At 42.1% G+C, this 14,810-nt stretch overlaps 1 protein-coding gene and 1 pseudogene across 1 annotated transcript; both read right to left on the bottom strand.

Annotated features, from left to right (window-relative positions):
• Positions 1–3,359: 3,359 nt before the first annotated feature.
• On the bottom strand, positions 3,360–4,783 carry LOC112261933 (gap junction beta-4 protein). Its single transcript, XM_024437585.2, has one exon. The coding sequence runs from the start codon at positions 4,751–4,753 to the stop codon at positions 3,920–3,922; it is 834 nt and encodes a 277-aa protein (XP_024293353.1). The 5' UTR covers positions 4,754–4,783; the 3' UTR covers positions 3,360–3,919.
• Positions 4,784–7,170: 2,387 nt separating this feature from the next.
• On the bottom strand, positions 7,171–13,015 carry LOC112261934 (annotated as a pseudogene).
• Positions 13,016–14,810: the final 1,795 nt, after the last annotated feature.

The raw sequence follows: 14,810 nt of genomic DNA, 5'->3' as shown, positions 1-14,810 counted from the left end.
TGAAGAGTGCCCTGGTCCTCCTTTCTTTTTGATGACAGATATACATCTGGTGGTCACAGACCCCTTTAAAAAAAGGTAGTCAGTACCTGGTATGACCACCATTTGCCTCATATAGCGCAACACATCTCCTTCGCGGAGGATGAATGGCATGACAATTGGGCCTCAGGATCTTGTCACTTCATCTCTGTGCATTTTAATTGCTATCGATAAAATGCAATTGTGCTGGTTGTTCGTAGCTTATGCCTGCCCATACCATAACCCCTCCGCCAACATGGGGCACTCTGTTCACAACGTTGAAATCAGCAAACAGCTTGCCCACACGATGCCATATATGGTGTCTGCCATCTGTCATGTACAGTTGAAAGAGTGAAGAGCACACTTCTCCAGCGTGCTGGTGGCCATTAAAGGTGAGCATTTGCCCACTGAAGTCGGTCACGACACCGAACTGCAATCAGGTCAAGACCCTGGTGAGGACGACTAGCACGCAAATGAGCGTTCCTGAGGTGGTTTATAACAGCTTGTGTAGAAATTCTTCTCTTGTGCAAACCCACTGTTTCATCAGCTGTCCTGGTTGCTGGCCTCAGGCGATCCCGCAGAGGAAGAAGCCAGATGTGGAGGTCCTGGGTTAGTGTGGTTGCATGTGGTCTTTGGTTGTGAGGCCGGTTGGATGTACTGCTAGATTCTCTAAAACGATGTTGAAGGTGGCTTATGGTAGAGAAATGTACATTAAATTCTCTGCCAACAGCTCTGGTGGACATTCCTGCAGTCAGCATGCCAATTGCACACTCAGTCAAAACTTGAGACATCTGTGCCATTGTGTTGTGTGACAAAACTGCACATTTCAGAGTGGTCTTTTATTGAACCCAACACAAGGTGCACCTGTGTAATTATCATGCTGTTTAATTAGCTTCTTGTTGTGCCACACCTGTGGAACACCTCCCTCTGCAACTGGATCCTGGATTTCCTGATGGTCCGCACCCAGGTGGTAAGGGTAGGTAACAACACATCCACCACACTGAACCTCAACACAGGGGCCCCTCAGGGGTGCGTACTCAGGTCCCCTCCTGTACTCCTTGTTCACTCATGACAGCACGGCCAGGCACAACTTCAACACCATCATTAAGTTTGCAGATGATACAGTGGTAGGCCTGATCACCGACAACAATGAGACAGCCTATAGGGAGGTCAGAGACCTAACCGTGTTGTGCAAGGACAACAACCTCTCCCTAAACATGATCAAGACAAAAGAGATAATTGTGGACTACAGGAAAAGGAGGACAGAGCACACCCCATTCTCATCGGCAGGGCTGGAGTAGAACAGGTTGAGAGCTTCAAGTTCCTTGGTGTCCACATCCCCAACAAACTAACATGGTCAAAGCACACCAAAATATTCGTGAAGAGGGCACGACAAAACCTATTCCCCCTCAGGAGACTGAAAAGATTTGGCATGGGTCCTCAGATCCTCAAAAGCTTCTACAGCTGCACCATCGAGAGCATCCTGACTGGTTGCATCACTGCATGGTATGGCAACTGCTCGGCCTCCGACCGCAAAGCACTACAGAGAGTAGTGCGTACGGCCCAGTACATCAGTGTGGAAAAGCTTCCTGCCATCCAGGACCTCTGCACCAGGCGATGTCAGAGGAAGGCTTTAAATTGTCAAAGACTCCAGTCACCCTAGTCATAGACTGTTCTCTCTGCTACCGTACGGCAAGCGGTCCCGGAGCGCCAAGTCAGCTTTTACCCCCCAAGCCACAAGACTCCTGAACATCTAATCAAATGGCTACCGAGGCTATTTGCATTGCCCCTCTCCTCTTTTACACCGCTACAACTTTAATAACTCTACCTACATGTACAAATTACCTCAACTAACCAGTGCACCCGCACATTGACTCTGTACCGGTACCCCACTGTGTATAGTCTCGCTATTGTTATTTTACTGCTGCTTTTTAATTACTTATTTCTTATTCTTACCTAGATTTTTATTTAATTACATTTTTTAACTGCATTGTTGGTTTAGTATCTCGTAAGTAAGCATTTCACTGTTGTATTCGGTGCATATGATAAATAAAATTTGATTTGATTTGAAATCTTCTACATGAGAGTAAAATGGGACTGTTTCCTTTTGAATGGGAAATTCAATGCTAAGGGACTTTTCATGGTCTTGATCCTTATCTAAGTGTCTGAACCAAGAAAAAACATTTGAATACTGTCTGTAATGAATTAACACAGGTGCCATCATAGAAAAATTTACTGTATAGGGGCATTTCTCTCACAATGAGTATGGTCTCTTGTTTGTATGTTAAAAATATTCCAAAACATGCATCCTGTTTCCAACAAGGTACTAAAGTAATATTGCAAAAAAAATGGGGCCAATCAATTCACTTTTTGTCCTGAATACAAAGTATTATGTTTGGGGCAAATCCAATGCAACACATTACTGAGTACCACTCTCCATTTTTTCAATCATAGTGGGATCTGCATCATGTTATGGGTATGCTTGTAATCGTTAAGAACTGGGGAGTTTTTCAGGATAAAAAATAAATGGAATGGAATTAAGCACAGGCAAAATCCTAGAGGAAAACCTGGTTCAGTCTGCTTTCCACCAGACACTGAGAGATGAATTCACCTTTCAGCAGGACAATAACCTAAAACACAAGACCAAATCTACACTTGAGTTGCTTACCAAGAAGACAGTGAATGGTCCTGAGTTGCCTAGTTTACCTAAATATACTTGAAAATCTGTGACAAGACCTGAATATGGTTTGTTTAGCAATGATCAATGACTAATTTGACAGAGCTTGAAGAATTTTGAAAAGAATAATGGACAAATGTTGCACAATCAAGGTGTGGAAAGCTCTTAGAGACTTATCCAGAAAGACTTGCTGCCATAGCTGCTTCTACAAAGTATTGAATCAGGGGTGTGAATACTTCTGTAAATTGAATATTTCTGTATTTAATTGTCAATGAATTTGCTAAAATTTCTAAAAACATGTTTTCACTTTGTCATTATGGGGTATTATGTGCAGATGGGTGAGAGAGAAAAATATTTAATACATTTTGAATTCAGGTTGTAACAACAAAATATGAACCAAGTAAAAGTGTATGAACTCTTTCTGAAGACACTGTAAATATCCCCAAATATGTTTACATCCATGTATTTTGAGATACACAGTTTCATCAACAGCTTACAGAAACCCACTAAAATCATCATCTCTACTGGCTTTATGCAGAGTGTATGTATTTTAGAATATACAATGTAATAAACATAAACACAGAATAGCCATACTCATTTTTCAAGCCATGTTTGTGCATATCTAATGGACTAACATCAGTATGACCAGAAAAATACTCTCAAAGTCCATAGAAGAAATTACATATTTTTAATTGTCTGAAAATACATTGCTCTTTGCTTCATCGTTTTCACAACAAAGCCTGATGCAGTCTCTGCCATTCGTAATGAAGGATGAGACAGGGAAATCAACTTCTCAAGGGCATAAGAACAGCAGTGGTATGGGCACAGTGTGGCAATGGTTGAGTCCTTTCATAAAAATTAGCACTGGTAAAGTTGTGAGGTGTGGTAAACAGCGAACAAATAACATAAGAATAAATTACATTTCCCAGCCCTAGCGTGAAACTTTCCTCTGTAAATGATGGATATTTTATTTAAAGTGACTAATTGATTTGTTTAATTACCCGGTCAATGACAGAATGGTAGGTAAACAATTTATCCAGGAATGTCAAGAGCCATCCAGTTCCATTGTAGCTCAGGCAATGAGAAGACAGTCTTGAATGGCAGTGAGGTACTCTCTAGCCCAGTGAGGGCCTGAAGAGAAATGGAAGATATTTCCCATTGCCTCCATACTTATGTCTTCTTTGCATTCTCTCATTCAGTCTCTAATGTCTTTGTCCAGTCTTTACCTCAGGCATACACGACAACGCTATAAGATGGGGCTGAGGTATCCTTGCTGGGTAGCTTTATTGAGGGCAGCTTTAATGAGTTGGACTGCATTCCATTCTTGCCACCAACCACCAGGGAGGTAGCCATGGCCATCTGGCGTGGCTGGATGGTGGAGGAGGGTGAGTTCTTGTGCATAATACGGGTGAAGACCTCTTTACAGCGTTTCCCGACCAGGTACAGGATCTCCAAGAAGGAGAGCAGGATACAAGCCAGACTGGTGACCACCATGAAGATGGTGAAGATCCGCTTCTCAGTGGGGCGAGCAATGAAGCAGTCCACTTTGTTGGGACAGGGCTTCTGCTCACACTTGATGAGGGAGGGGAAGTTATAGCCCTCGTAGATATGGTAGATTAAATACACAAAGATGGCATCCACAGCCATCTTGAAGACCAGGGTCAGGACGTAGGTCCACCACAGCCCTCCACGTTTCTTACCGGTGTTCATGTAGATTTTCTGGCAGCCCTCACCATATTTTAGTGTGTGTTTACGCTCACGTTCATCTCTGTAGGCTACGTGCATTACCACCAGGAGAGAGGGACATGTGACGAAGATGAGCTGCAGGGCCCAGAGGCGGACGTGGGACACAGGGAAGAAGTGGTCGTAACAGACGTTGTGGCAGCCAGGCTGGGCCGTGTTGCACGTGAAGTCTTTTTGCTCATCGCCCCACACATTCTCGGCTGCCACGACAAACACCATGACCCTGAAGAGGAAGACAACGGACAGCCACACGCGGCCGAACGCCGTGGAGTACTTGTTCACCCCACTGAGGAGGCTCTGGAGGAATGCCCAGTTCATTGTGTGTCTGACTCACAATCTACCTCCCTGACGAAAGTTATTACGGAATAATTAGTGCGAGAAACTATTTCAACTGTTGGTTGAGATCTCAGGTAAAATTCTGGAGTGTTCTTCACTTTCAGCGATCTTTAGAAAAAGAGAGAGGAAGTGGGGAAAAGATTAGGCCTTTGAGTATGAGTGAACAAAAGGACTTAAACAACTGGTGTCACCTGTTTTCCCAAGTGTAAAAAGTCATTCCCAACCAAATAACTGGTAGCTATTTTCACACTTGAGGTCTTCTTTTAAAATTAAATTGAATGATAAAGTTAATATATTAAGGATGATAAAAGCCCCCATGTCCTAAAAAAACATGACAGGATTTCTGTTGAGTAGCAAGTTACAGTGCCTTCAGAAAGTATTTACACCCCTTGCCCTTTTCAAAATGTGTTGTGTTACAAAGTGGGAATAAAATGGATTTAATTGTAATTTTTTGTCAACGATCTACACAAAATACGCAATAATGTCATTTGTAAACAAAACAGAGTCAATACATGTTAGAATCATTTTTAGCAGCGATTACAACTGTGAGTTTCTGGGTAAGTCTCTAAGACTTTTCCATACCTGGATTGTGCAACATTTGCCCTAAACAAACATTTTCAGGTCTTGCCATAGATTTTCAAGCATATTTAAGTCCAAACTGTAACTCGGCCACTCACAAACAATCACTGTATTTTTGGTAAGCAACTCAAGTGTAGATTTGGCATTATTACTTTAGTGTCTTGTTTGAAACATAATGCATATTTTTAATATTTTTATTCTGTACATGCTTCCTTCCTTTCACTCTGTCAATTAAGTTAGTATTGTGCAGTAACTATAATGTTTTTGATCCATCCTCAGTTTTCTATCACAGCCAAACTCTGTTTCAAAATCACAATTGGCCTCAGGGTGAATTCTCTGAACGGTTTCCTTCATCTCTGATAACTGAGTTAGGAAGGACGCCTGTATCTTTGTAGTGACTGGGTGTATTGATACACCATCCAAAGTGTAATTAATAACTTCACCATGCTCAAAAGGATATTCAATGGATTTTTTCATTTTTACCCATATGCCAATAGTTGCCCTTTGAGAGGCATTTGTGGTTGAATCTGTGTTTGAAATCCACTGCTCAACTGAGGGACTTTACAGATACTTGTGTGTGTGTGTGTGTGTGTGTGGGGTACAGAGACGAGGTAGTCATTCAAAAATCATGTTTAAAAACTATTATTGCACACAGAGTCCATGTTACTTATGTGACTTTAGCAAATTTTTACTTGTGAACTTATTTGAGGCTTGCCATAAGAAAGGGGTTGAATCCTTATCAACTCAAGACATTTCAGATGTTCATTTTTTTGTAATTTGTGAACTATCCTAAAAACATAATTCCACTTTGACATTATGGGGTATTGTGTGTAAGCCACTGACAAAACATTCATTGATTAAATGTTAAATTCAGGCTGTGACACAAAATGTGGAAAAAGTCTAGGGGTTTGAATACTTTCTGAAGACACTAACTATTGCATTCATAGTAGGCCTAAACATTAATACCGGACACATTTATAGTTTTTATAACACAGTTAGGAAATAAACTAGTTTCCACAGCCTAATTGTTGATTCTAGTCAGTGCTCTGCGGAGAAAAATTGTCTCAAATGCAATCACTGCAATCATCGAAAAAGAACCCAAACTTGATCTCTCGCAATCTTTATATAATAACCTTATAGTACAGCTATTGATTCGAGGGTGGGAATCTAAACAAATAAATGTACTTACACTTCAAAATGACTTTATATAGAAAGGACCATAAACTCCGTCGGGAAAGTTGCAGTTCGTATCGTAATGGAGAAACATAGATTTATCTGTGGGGCGCAGTAAAACCATGAAGATTTCCCAAGGGAATTTACATAACGACGTTACCGTACAACGTTCCATTTATCCAGGTGTGGCTCGTGAACGAATCATCGACCGGAGTGTTTTCGCCGGTCATTTAAATGTTATTCAGAGTGGAGCGGCTGGTCATAGGCTTTATTTCAGACCGTTAGTCAAAAATATCGAGGTTTTTTTTTTTTTCCATTGAAGACCCATAAACTTAAATTATCGAATATATAATGCAACCTCTTAGAAATGTTGGGGTACATTTTGAATGAAAAATCCTAAAAGACACATTTCTAGAGGAAATGTAAGTATTTGTATTCACTATACAGTCCTATACTGTATCAACGAAGAAAACGTTTGATTTACAATTTGGAAAAGGTGACATTGATACATTTGTTTATGTTTATTATAAAACAAGTGTTTATTGTAATATTTACATCACAGAGAAGGTGGGAAGAACAGGGAGAATCCATGTACAGGAGATGAGTCATGGACATGTGTAGTACATGATAAAAACTGAGCAGTTTACCATTCTTCAGTCTGACACTGCATATTTTTTTCCACATACAGTAACACACTCTTCACTCTTCACTCTTCTGTGCTTCAAGTTAAACATAGTCTCCACAGTCTGAAATGATCACTTTCTGCTTGGTCTTGCCTTCTTTTGTTCCTTGTGCGTGTGGTGAAAGACAACATGACATGAGTCTTGGTACACAACTTCTTCACAGTCTGTAACAACCTATAGGACCCTACTTCCCCTCCATGGGAGAATCTCAATTGCCTACTCCTCGCATCCCCTCTCATAGTCTCCTTCTCAAAACCCATTGGAGGAGAAAGTTAAAAGGGTAGGGACCTCTGGCTTTCTCATCCAATGGGTTTGAGAAGGAGACGAGGAGAGGACACGAAGAGTATGCATTTGAGATCTTCCCCAGCATGTCCCTCCCCTCTTACCTCCATGGCTTTTGCCACCTCCATGCCCTCCATCAACCCTCCAAACACCACATGTTTGTTATCCAGCCAATCCGTATTGTCACAGGTGATGAAGAACTGAGAGCCGTTGCTGTTTGCTCCAGAGTTAGCCATGGAGAGCTGACCTATTACACACGAGAGAGAGGTGCATTTATCCTCATGTGATCAGAAACTATACTCTTTCAAATCTGCATATTTTATTTTTTACTTCACCTTTATTTAACCAGGTAGGCTAGTTGAGAACAAGTTCTCATTTGCAACTGCGACCTGGCCAAGATAAAGTAAAGCAGTTCGACACATACAACAGAGTTACACATGGAATAAACAAACATACAGTCAATAATGCAGTAGAAAAACTCTATATACAGTATGTGCACTGAGGTAGGATAAGGGAGGTAAGGCAATAAATAGGCCATGGTGGCGAAGTAATTACAATATAGCAATTAAACACTGGAATGGTAGATGTGCAGTATATATATATATATATATATATATATATATATATATATATATATATATATATTACTGCATATGTGTGAATGTGCAAGTAGAGATACTGGGGTGCAAACGAGCAAGATAAATAAATACAGTATGGGGATGAGGTAGTGGGTGGGCTATTTACAGATGGGCTATGTACAGGTGCAGTGATCTGTGAGCTGCTCTGACAGCTGGTGCTTAAAGCTAGTGAGGGAGATATGAGTGATTTTTCAGTGATTTTTGCAGTTCGTTCCAGTCATTGGCAGCAGGGAACTGGAAGGAAAGACGGCCAAAGGAAGAATTGGCTTTGGGGGTGACCAGTGAGATATACAGTGGGGCAAAAAAGTATTTAGTCAGCCACCAATTGTGCAAGTTCTCCCACTTAAAAAGATGAGGCCTGTAATTTTCATCATAGATGCACTTCAACTATGACAGACAAAATGAGAAAAAAAATCCAGAAAATCACATTGTAGGATTTTAAATTAATTTATTTGCAAATTATGGTGGAAAATAAGTATTTGGTCACCTACAAACAAGCAAGATTTCTGGCTCTCACAGACCTGTAACTTCTTCTTTAAGAGGCTCATCTGTCCTACAGTCGTTACCTGTATTAATGGCACCTGTTTGAACTTGTTATCAGTATAAAAGACACCTGTCCACAACCTCAAACAGTCACACTCCAAACTCCACTATGGCCAAGACCAAAGAGCTGTCAAAGGACACGAGAAACAAAATTGTAGACCTGCACCAGGCTGGGACTGAATATGCAATAGGTAAGCAGCTTGGTTTGAAGAAATCAACTGTGGGAGCAATTATTATGAAATGGAAGACATACAAGACCACTGATAATCTCTCTCGATCTGGGGCTCCACGCAAGATCTCACCCCGTGGGGTCAAATTGATCACAAGAACGGTGAGCAAAAATCCCAGAACCACACGGGGGGACCTAGTGAATGACCTGCAGAGAGCTGGGAACAAAGTAACAAAGCCTACCATCAGTAACACACTACGCCGCCAGGGACTCAAATCCTGCAGTGCCAGACGTGTCCCCCTGCTTAAGCCAGTACATGTCCAGGCCCGTCTGAAGTTTGCTAGAGAGCATTTGGATGATCCAGAAGAAGATTGGGAGAATGTCAAATGGTCAGATCAAACCAAAATATAACTTTTTGGTAAAAACTCAACTCGTCGTGTTTGGAGGACAAATAATGCTGAGTTGCATCCAAAGAACACCATACCTACTGTAAAGCATGGGGGTGGAAACATCATGCTTTGGGGCTGTTTTTCTGCAAAGGGACCAGGACGACTGATCCGTGTAAAGGAAAGAATGAATGGGGCCATGTATCGTGAGATTTTGAGTGAAAACCTCCTTCCATCAGCAAGGGCATTGAAGATGAAACGTGGCTGGGTCTTTCAGCATGACAATGATCCCAAACACACCACCCGGGCAACGAAGGAGTGGCTTCGTAAGAAGCATTTCAAGGTCCTGGAGTGGCCTAGCCAGTCTCCAGATCTCAACCCCATAGAAAATCTTTGGAGGGAGTTGAAAGTCCGTGTTGCCCAGCAACAGCCCCAAAACATCACTGCTCTAGAGGAGATCTGCATGGAGGAATGGGCCACAATACCAGCAACAGTGTGTGAAAACCTTGAAGACTTACAGAAAACATTTGACCTCTGTCATTGCCAACAAAGGGTATAAAACAAAGTATTAAGATAAGTATTTGGTCAACAACAAAAGTTTATTTTCCACCATAATTTGCAAATAAATTCATTAAAAATCCTACAATGTGATTTTCTGGATTTTTTTTCTCATTTTGTCTGTCAGTTGAAGTGTACCTATGATGAAAATTACAGGCCTCTCATCTTTTTAAGTGGGAGAACTTGCACAATTGGTGGCTGACTAAATACTTTTTTGCCCCACTGTACCTGCTGGAGCGCGTGCTACGGGTGGGTGCTGCTATGGTGACCAGTGAGCTGAGATAAGGTGGGGCTTTACCTAGCAGAGACTTGTAGATGACCTGGAGCCAGTGGGTTTGGCAACGAGTATGAAGTGAGGGCCAGCCAACGAGAGCGTACAGGTCGCAGGGGTGGGTAGTATATGGGGCTTTGGTGACAAAACGGATGGCACTGTGATAGACTGCATCCAATTTGTTGAGTAGAGTGTTGGAGGTTATTTGCAAATGACGTCGCCGAGGTCGAGGATCGGTAGGATGGTCAGTTTTACGAGGGTATGTTAAGGAAGCATGAGTGAAGGATGCTTTGTTGTGAAATAGGAAACCGATTCGAGATTTGATTTTGGATTGGAGATGCTTAATGTGGGTTTACAGTCTACAGGTATTTGTAGTTGTCCACATATTCTATGTCAGAACTGTCCAGAGTAGTGATGTTGGACGGGTGGGTAGGTGCGGGCAGCGATCGGTTAAAGAGCATGCATTTAGTTTTACTTGCATTTAAGAGCAATATGGCTATGCACTTCCTCACCACTCTACACATTCATTCACAGACAGACATATTTACAGCTGTACAGGGACATGTCTCACCTGCAGCAGTGTGTTTGAGGACAAAGTTCTCATCCTCAAACTTTCGCCCATAGATGGACTTGCCCCCAGTGCCATTGTGGTTGGTGAAGTCTCCTCCCTGACACATGAACTGTGGGATGACACGGTGGAAACAGCTGCCTTTGAAGCCAAAGCCCTTCTCATGTGTGCACAAGCAGAGGAAGTTCTCTACGGGAGATGTCAGGGCAGAGGAGTAGTAGATTTTAAGGGATGCTGCTTCTATTTAACAGGCATGAAAAACTGCAGACTAGAGAAACTTAATTGGCTGAATCTTTCTAGCTTTACATATGATCTCTTTTGATACAGTCCAAATATTCCTCTAATGACAGGGTTCTATTTTCAGAAATGTCCCTGATACATTATAACAAGGAGGACAATGGATACCTGTGGTCATAGGAGCAATGTCTGCTCGGAGCAGGAAGCGCAGTCTCCCTGCTGGCTTATTGCCAATCTTGATGTCCATGTAAACCTGGGGGTTTGTTCTGCCCTTCTTGGCTGGGGGCTCATTCTGCAATCAATGATAATATATTATTGTGACAGGCTTTTTTTTACAATATAAGATGCTATTACACAATGTACTACACTCACAGAGACAGACAGGAACACACACACAACTTGCATCTGCTGTTGTTGATTTGGCTGATTCTCCAGTGGACTCCGTCACCTCAGCCTCTTCGGCAGTCGTTCCCGAGAACTTTTTCAGCCAATCATCATCTGACCAAACTGAGGAAATGGCATAAAGTTAGCGGTTTTATCACATCTATGGGGTTTCATTACAGGTCAAAGCCATGGGGCAGTTGAAGTATTTATAGAGAGACTAATGCATATCACTCACCTGGACGAGAAGAGCCCTCTTTGATCCTCATAGGTTTGGCGATGTTGACCCGGATGGTTCTTCAAAAGAACTCTGACTCATTCTGTCAATAAAACAGAGGGAAAACCTGCATGAAAGAGAATGGTTCAAACCACACCTTTGAAAAATGAGAGTCACTGTCTCAGAGTACATAGTACCAAAACAGGGGATAATGCAAAGGTCTATTAGTTCAACCAAACTGACTTTAGAAGCAGACAGTGTTTCACTCACCATGTTATCAATAGCAGCAGCATCCTGTGGAAGATGAAGAGGGGGATGAAAGAATCACAGCAAATCAAATTGTATTAGTCACATGTGCCGAATACAACTGGTGTAGACCTTACAGTGAAATGATTACTATCGAGCCCCTAACCAACAATGCAGTTTAAAAAAAATACAGATAAGAATAAGAAATAAAAGTAACAAGTAATTAAAGAGCAGCAGTAAAATAACAATAGCAAGACTATATACAGAGTCAATGTGCAGGGGCACCGGTTAGTGGAGGTAATATGTACATGTAGGTAGAGTTAAAGTGGCTATGCATAGATGACAACAACAAGAGAGTAGCAGCAGTGTAAAAAAAAAAGACGGGGAGAGGGCAATGCAAATAGTCTGGGTAGCCATTTGATTAGATGTTCAGGAGTCTTATGGCTTGGAGGTAGAAGCCGTTTAGAAGCCTCTTGGACCTAGACTTGGCACTCCGGTACCGCTTGCTGTGCGGTAGCAGAGAGAACAGTCTGACTAGGGTGGCTGGAGCAAAACATTACAACACAATCATTATTGTGAGCATTTCACTGTAAGGTCTACACCTGTTGTATTCGGTGCAAGTGACAACTAACATTTGATTTGATAGCCAATGACCATCCACCACAACCACTAGATGGCGGTCCATGCTGAACCCTGAGCCATTACAATACACACACATTTTTTTGCTGGCCATATCCAACATAATATGGCATATTTGCTTAGAGGTTGTTTAAACTTACTTCAGCCAATTCAAATTCAATGAAGGCGAATCCTCTGTGCTTCTCTGCAAAGCAAACAATATAGGGATGCATTCGTAAATTAACTCTGGCCATCTACTCCGATTTCAGAACACTCGCCTGAGCGTGCCAGACAGAGCACAGAATAACTGATGAAATTACAAACAACGTTCAACACCCATTGCATATGGCCGGTATCAGTAAACGTTGGCAAAACACACAATTAAATTGCCAGCAGCAGTTAGTCATCAACGCTCTGGATAACATGAAAACTGCCTAACCAGCTCTGCTTGGGTGGTAAAATGGTCAGTGAGGTGTTCTTATTTGTGTCTGTAAGTATATAAGTAGCTAAGTAAACTATCCAACGTTAGCTTGGATGCCGTTGTGAGGTCTGAACGCCCGGATCAACCCTACTCCTCCGCCAGAGCGTCCAGTGTGCACTCTGAAAGTTTAGAGAGCGAAACGCTCTGAATTTACGAACGGACAATCTGACATCGCTCTAGATTTATATACACCCAGAGCGCACTCCAGATTCAATTTATGAACACACTCATGAGACAAACTTCTGCTCTAACGTTAAGGTTTTCATCTCCAGTAGCAGCTAACTCTGGCCAGGCAGGATGGATGAGTTTCTCTTAACTGTTGCGCTTTACGTTTATGCAAAACACTGAATGGTGAAGGTATTTCCTCTCACCCGTTTCATAGTCTATTGGAATCTGAATATCAGTGATATCCCGCATGCAGCACTTTTTCGTCCACTTGTGTCAACACATACAGTCACGTTAGCTAGCTAGTCAATCAAAGTAGTAAATGATCAGCTAAACTAAACGGTTTCTTAAGTGTCTTTGACTTCGTATTAAAACAATGGGGCTTTAGCTACAACAACCAATAAGTTGCTAAACGTAAGGGAATTCGATCTAGCAAACTTTCGGTTACTGGCCCAACGCTCTAACCACTCTAGGCTACCTGCCGCACCAACCATTCAGCCACAGCCTGCCCACTGTCTGATAGTCAGCAGCGTTTCACAGTGAAATGGATATTTTTCAAGAGAAATGCCATGGCAGCCGTAGTGTAATTTAGCAGTAGCCACCCGCGTTTCGGGAAAATCACGAACCATTGACCCCTGCAAAACTAGTGATTGGTCCATTACAACCAAAGCCCACTTTCTTCTGTGGATTTTATATGGCGGTAGGCAACCAACTTTAAAGGTGCATCACCGCCACCGACTGGACTGTTAACCACAGACAGGGAAGGTCTAATAACCCTACCCATTAATTCTAGTCTCATTAAAAACGAACTACACAATTCACTTAAACTTAGCTCTGGAATACCATTACTCCTTATTAAATCGAATTACAATATCTCCCTTTCCCTCCCATTGAATAGTGCTGGCACTGAAATATGACATGTTCCACAGTTTCCATCTCCTCTTGACAGTGATCACACTTCCCAGTTGGATGATTTCCTAACAATTTCAATATGCTGTTGAGCTTTGCGTGTCAGTCTCAGCCTTGTGATGACACTTTCCTCCCTTATCGCTTGACCCGAGGACGTCCCCATCCCCACTTTTTCCTGAATTGTATACAGGGGTCTTCCCTTTCCCTCCCTGTTCCACAACTCGACATTTGTTTTTAACCACAGTTCTTATTAACCCCATGGCTTCTGAATTTACTGATTGACATTTCCATGTCAACATTAGGATGTTTGAGAGCCTGCTTGGCGAGAACATTCACCTCCTCATTCTCCTCTACATGAGCGGGTACCCAGAGGAACCTCACGAATACCCCCATCTGTCTCAACCTAAACCCGGCACTGAAAAATCTCATACAATACATTGTCTGCTCTGTGATACAAATTAATTTAAGCTAATCAGTGCTGAACATGAGCTGATGACTAACCCTGTCTGGCCTCACCTCCCCCACCCACTCTGTAGCCATGAGTATGGCCAGGAACACCTTTGTGTATACAGATAAATTATCCGTTGCTCTTTTTGTCACAGCCATCAGGAACACTAAAAGCTGCACCTGTGTTCCCCATTTTAGGGTCCTTAGATTCATCAGTGAATTTATTCAAGAAAGCATAGTACTGAGTTCTTAAATGTTTACTGAATCTCCTCTTTCCTCACCAGCTCTTACCCTTTCAAGCAACCCTAGGTCTAACATTAGCTGAGGGAGAAACCAAGGTGGGATACCAAAGCCTGCCACTCTGGTGATCCACTTTTGAGCTCTGGTGCCACCCAGTTTTGCCATTTAAAAATGCTGCCTTAGGCATAACCAGGGGTGTAATCATTATTCTAAATAGTTGTAAAACATTCTGTTTTGCAACTAAAACA

The sequence above is a fragment of the Oncorhynchus tshawytscha genome, linkage group LG11, assembly GCF_018296145.1.
Source record: "Oncorhynchus tshawytscha isolate Ot180627B linkage group LG11, Otsh_v2.0, whole genome shotgun sequence".
Lineage (NCBI taxonomy): Eukaryota > Metazoa > Chordata > Actinopteri > Salmoniformes > Salmonidae > Oncorhynchus > Oncorhynchus tshawytscha.
The sequence above is the reverse complement of the archived record's forward strand: the minus strand, read 5'-3'. Positions and strand labels throughout refer to the sequence as shown.